Below are 6,013 nucleotides of genomic sequence, written 5' to 3' on the forward strand. Positions count from 1 at the left end.
CAAAACTGTTGGATCGTATTTTCTTTCACAAAAAGCTTTTTATATAGCATGTTTCTCCATTTCCTGGTTATTTCTCCCTAGTAGTTGTAAGGACTTTTACTTCTGGAGAGGTGGTTCAGTATGAGCAATATAAGGAGAACTAGTCATTTGAACGGTGAAAACCAGACTCTTTTAAAAGAGAAAAAAGCTTAAGGTTTCAAGTTAGATGAGCAGTTCTGGAGGGGGCATTACAGTGAAAATTTTCTTGAGTTGCAGTAGGAAGCAAGTCAGAGGACCACCATCCTTGTCTCAAGAATGTTTGTGGGTTTTTTTTTTTTACCTTCTCACCTAACTATCAGCCCCTCTCGCATGTGCGCCTACAAATGTCGCAGGCAGTAGGATCACAGGAATATGTGTTCAGTCCCATTGCTGGGAGCAGAGATTTGTGGACAAATCAATGTGATCCTGAGCAGAAATCACACATGCTTTCTTTATAATGTAGTAGTGTAATTAGAATTTAAGCAAAGTAAAGTTCTATGTGAGAAAACTTGGGTGACATATATCTAGTATAGAATTAATTACTGCTGAAGTGGAGCAAAAAATTAAGCAGGCTTGTGCTGTTAAGAATTAACTTCAAAGTGATACAGAATGCAATGTTATGGTCTTGCTTTCTAGACAAATTGTGGAACTTAATTTTAACTTCTATCCAGTTTTTGACTGGGTCCCACAGCCTTTGGTGTGGAAGCTTTGTCCTGCTTCCAAATTTTGAGCGTTATTTTGCTTTTATTGGCTTGTTTTAATTCTGTTTGGCTATTTCAGATATACTTTGGCGAACTGAAGAAGCATTGCTGAACATATTTAAAGCTGAAAAACATGTTATGAAAACTGGGGAAAATTTCTTAACAAAATGCTGTAGATATTGTAGATATTAAGCCTGCCAACATGGAAGAGCTCACAGAGGTGATAACAGCTGCAGAGTTCCACCCAAACAGCTGTAATACATTTGTATACAGCAGCAGTAAAGGAACGATTCGTCTCTGTGATATGAGAGCATCAGCACTCTGTGACAGACACTCAAAATGTAAGTTCTGTCCTGCATTGTTGATTGTCTTTTTGTGGAATATGGTGTCTTGCTGTTAAATGAAACTAAGCACTCGGAATCTGTTAAACACTGAAGTGTGTGTCTATATTTGTGTTGGATTTCTGTAGTGTATTGAATAGATTTAAAATCTAAATAAATCTTAAAAAGAGATTTCATATTTTGCCAGAGTAAAAGTAGTGAGTAAAATTATTAGCAGCTTAAGCTAGGGAGTCTGCCTAGACAATAGGACTAGGAATGGCTTTCTGCAGGCTTCAGAAAGTCAAATACTAGTTGTTTAGTCTGTACTTTATGCTAGAGATCTTCTATGTGTGAATGAAGACTTTGAATATTAACGAGTAGTTCACTTATTTAGAAGCTGACTTTGACTTGCTATGAAAATAAAATGTTTCAGGGTATGGGAATTGTATTATAAGGCCTTCTTGTTGAAAGTTATTGTATATAGTGCAGGCAGACTAGCCCAAAGTGGCAAGCTTAATGAGAAAATGTTAACATAATTTGGGTGTATCTTCTAAGAGAGAAAGAAAAGAACATGCAAGAGACATAAATTTACCTCTTGAAATGCCTGTCTTATTTTTATACAGTGTTTGAAGAACCAGAAGATCCTAGCAACAGATCGTTTTTCTCTGAAATCATCTCTTCCATATCTGATGTCAAATTTAGCCATAGTGGTCGATATATGATGACTAGAGATTACCTGTCAGTGAAGATCTGGGATTTAAATATGGAAAATAGACCTGTGGAAACATACCAGGTATTTGGTGAAGATGATGTAGGCTAGAAATTAAAACCTTGAAGGATGCTCAGTCTTAATAACGGTCTTGATGTGGCAGTTAAATTTTTGTCTATAGATCACTATGTCCAGACAAAGCATCAGTGAGATTTGTGGGTTCCACACATGTGCTAAAGGACCTTGCTATTTGCAGGCTGATTGCAGAACCCAAACCCCTGTTTGGTTATGAAAAAGCCTCCCTCTTAAACAATGGAAGTGTGGAGAGGTAACCTTCAGCCATGAGATAGCACATCTCTCTTAGAGTCTTCAGTTGACTTTCATAGTCTGCTGTTCTTTCCTGGAGAAAATAGGAGGTAAAACACTTCCTTTGCAGGAAATGTTTTTAGCTGGCACTGAAAATTGATGTGGTGTTCTCTTTTTATAAGAAAATTTGTGAAGGGATCCTCTTCGTCAAACATAGGAGGAAGATCAGTCACCAAAGCATGATTTTTAGAAAGAAGCAAAGTCTGATAAATCATTTCACATACCTGAAAAGGTAGTGAGGGTATGACAACTGCTCAGAGGGGAAAGCATTCTGAAGAATTGCCAAGTTTTGGGAGATGTTGCTTTCCCCACCCTGAGTGACTTGCTACTATTTGAGTTCATTTGAAATCTCTGTGGAGCAGAATATGGTAATTCATGTGTTTGTTCATTTTGCTCTTTATCCATACAGTCAGAGGAGGGAGCTGTGTGTGCTCTTGTGGGTAGGGTGTAAGCACTGTCAGATACTTAATTACTTTTGGAACAGAATCTATGAAGGTTATTTTACAGGTATGCAAATTCAGTATTTGTTCAGTTTATCGAACTAACTCTTTTCCAGGTGCATGAATACCTCAGAAGTAAACTTTGTTCACTGTATGAGAACGATTGCATTTTTGACAAATTTGAATGCTGTTGGAATGGATCAGACAGGCAAGTTTAATTCTTCTCTATACGCACTTAAGACCTTTCCAAGTTATTCTTAAAACTGGCAACTTGAAGTATGGCCTTAAATATCTGTCTGGTTTTATTCATGGACTGGCTTGGATAATATTTTAGTACTGCAGTAGACTTTAACGTATATATATTAGCTCTTAACCCTTAATGTTGTAGCATAGGGTTATAGAGAATTGCCTTAGTGTACTGAGAGGTAGAATTTGACTGGAAATGGAGTTTGTCACTTTGCCAGAATGAAATATTAATCAAATGTTACAGCTGCTTAAACTGGAGAGATGGGCAAAGCCGTAAGATTAGAGATGGTTTTCTGCAAACATTAACTGGTGAAATACTACCAATACCCTAATCTACTAGGTTAATTATTCCTAGTGGTGGTGTGTGTGGTTTTTTTTTTTGGTTTTTTTTTTTTCCTCCTGCGTCATCTGTTATGATCTGACTTTGGAATGATTTGTATGGGAATAAGGCCCATGTACTCAAACCTGGTTGTCTGATCGCGTGTTCTACCTGTAAGAATCTGCACCAGGCCTGTTGGGGAACCTGCGTGTGTGTGTTCTGTTTAAGCTGCCTTGTCAAAAGGTAGAACACTTGGGAAAAGCCTTCTAGGAATTTTCTTCCTTACAAAGAGTTGTCAAGTTTGCCTGGCTCAGGCATGGTTGACTAGGCAATAATACCACTTAAGGCAGCTATCGCTTTTGTGTTAATGATGTTATTAACTGCTTATTTGCTAGATGTATATCAGCTCGTTGTATCCCTATCAGAATCATCAGACGCAGTGTGTTTGTTTTTTTTTTTTAAACTTAGCATCTGTCTGTTCAAATAATTTTTTTGAGGCAAAGGAAGGACAGGGAAGTAAGTAGGTGTATTTGTCCTTCTGAAAAGCTGATACAAAATAAGGATCTCCTATAAGGTATTATCACAAACTAGTTATGTTAGTAAGTACCTAAATTCATGCAGCTTGTGAGTAACTGAAATTACATGGCTAAAAATCCTATGTATTTGGCTTTCATTAGATCACTTCCCTGTGTGTGCATGAGAATCAAATTGAATGATGACATTTGCATGGAAGTGCTAGATAACAAAGTGTGTACCTTAAAAGGTCCAGTTAAGGAGAAAGATACCTTTTATATATAAAAAACATTCCAATGTGTTAGTTTCACTTGAGAACCTTAGTTGGAACCCTGAGGTTTCGTAAAAGGGGAGGTTCTTTTCAACTGAACTGTTAATTTCTTTCTTCCCCCTCTCTGCAGCATTGTCATGACGGGATCTTACAACAACTTCTTTAGAATGTTTGACAGAAACACAAAGCGAGACATCACCTTAGAGGCATCCCGGGAAAACAATAAACCCCGTACCGTTTTGAAGCCACGTAAAGTATGCGCAAGTGGTAAGCGAAAGAAGGATGAAATCAGTGTTGACAGCCTAGACTTCAATAAGAAGATTCTACACACAGCCTGGCATCCTAAGGAAAACATCATTGCTGTAGCTACTACAAACAACTTGTATATATTTCAAGACAAAATGAATTAGGGTTGGCATTCCTAACTGAAGAGTCCACTTCCTGCATAGTTGAAATAGTTGAATCTAGCATTTGTACCTGTAAACGAAAGAGAATGAGAGGTCCATTATGGCACCCCTTTCCAGTGTTTAAAAATGTGCCATATGACAACACACTTTTATAGCTACATGGAGAAAGCTCTGTTGATCCGTCACTGTGTTCTTCTCCATGTCTGCTAGCCATTTAGGTGAGGATAGGGCACTTTTTAATTTAAATGACTACTTGCACCATCTTGCCTAATGGACTAGATTGGACTGTATCAACATCGGTTTACTCCACTTTTTATGCCTTCCATTGTGATGACGTCAAACACAGGGAAAGCCTTCAATCATGCTATGGGATTTAATTGTGTAACCTCATTACTGTATCATTCGTGGCCCCCTTTTTTTATTAAATACAGCTCATTCTTGCTGTGGCTTGTAGCATTCCTCCTCCTTCTGGCCTCCTGGACTCCCCCTTTCCCTTTCATCCCCCTCCACCTAGCCTTGGTGGTGGTGTATAGAAAAAAAAACAAACACACACACACAAAATAAAGCACATGAAATGGGTCCGTTTGGGGTCAGTGGTATAGGGGGTCTGTGTTGCAACAAATGTTTTAATAAACAGTTGACTGTAATCACTCCTTGCCGTGTCTGGCACCAAAAAAAGAGAAAATAAGGAAAAAAAACAAACAAACTACTGAATAAAAGTGACAAAGAATGGAGAATCTGTTTTCTTTTTTTTAATCTACCTCTTTATACAAATACTCTGTGTTTTACCTTAGATGCATGAAAATAAAATGATGTTTTTTGTAATGATTTTAACCAGTATTAATTATTTTTCATGGGAATGAAGAGAGGGAGGGATTTCACAAGTATCTGCATTCATTCATGAATGACAAGAATACCAGCCATAGTATGCGTTGACCACTTCCATTTCAAAACCATAAACTGCTGTCAGATTTTGCCATGATCTGAACAGGTCAGTTACTCTTCCAGTGTCCTTAAAGGCTGTTTTTTTTTAAACTAGTGCTTCAGTTGGAACAGGAATAGAATTTTCAGGTTTTAAAATCCATTTTATGGGACTAATGTCTTAATGTTTAGTTTCGTCCTGCTTTCTTTACTGCCTTGTTTTAGGATACAATACCTTTAATGCCTTGTTTAAAGCGCAAAGTCCCCTGTGGCTTTTTAAAAAGTTGTCTGAATTCTTGTCTGGCAGTATGATGTTATGTAGTACAAAATACCAAGCGATTACATAGATAATTACTACACTGCATTCTGAGATGCTCTATTTTCTGTATTTTATTGCTATCAGTAACTGAGTGGAAATGTAGTTTTACCATGCAAGTGTTTCTTCTGGCTTTTGGCTTTGCAAAGTTACTGCACTTACAGAAATGTTAAATGGTGCAACGGTCAGAAAATAAGTGGAGTACAGAAGCTGCATGAAATAAGTGTTCATAGTTACTTGAGAGATTTAAACTCTTCAGCAAATAAGGCTTATCCAAAGACGAACTAGATATTGATGCTTTATAAGGCTCATGAGTTTTTACCTCCAGATATTTTTGCTAATTGTGCTTTTAGGTTTATTCTTCCTTCACGGAAATGTTCAGAATGAAGTCATAGTGAACTTACTTTGACTGGGAGAACTTTTACTTTTCAGTTACCTATATTTAAATTATTTCTGTGGCTTAGTT

At 37.3% G+C, this 6,013-nt stretch overlaps 1 protein-coding gene across 4 annotated transcripts in view; it reads left to right on the forward strand.

Moving 5' to 3' along the window:
- The window catches only part of PPP2R2A (protein phosphatase 2 regulatory subunit Balpha), a 40,454-nt gene extending 35,407 nt beyond the window's left edge, over window positions 1-5,047 (forward strand). For all 4 annotated transcript variants that reach the window (XM_075043604.1, XM_075043603.1, XM_075043602.1 and 1 more), the window contains 4 exons: window positions 896-1,060; window positions 1,663-1,832; window positions 2,671-2,762; window positions 4,034-5,047. In XM_075043604.1, the coding sequence (XP_074899705.1) occupies window positions 896-1,060; window positions 1,663-1,832; window positions 2,671-2,762; window positions 4,034-4,313 (707 nt within the window). In that variant the 3' untranslated portion in view covers window positions 4,314-5,047. The remainder of the gene's footprint in view (window positions 1-895; window positions 1,061-1,662; window positions 1,833-2,670; window positions 2,763-4,033) is intronic.
- The last annotated feature ends 966 nt before the right edge of the window (window positions 5,048-6,013 follow it).

This window comes from Buteo buteo, chromosome 12 (genome assembly GCF_964188355.1).
Source record: "Buteo buteo chromosome 12, bButBut1.hap1.1, whole genome shotgun sequence".
In the NCBI taxonomy this organism is placed as follows: domain Eukaryota; kingdom Metazoa; phylum Chordata; class Aves; order Accipitriformes; family Accipitridae; genus Buteo; species Buteo buteo.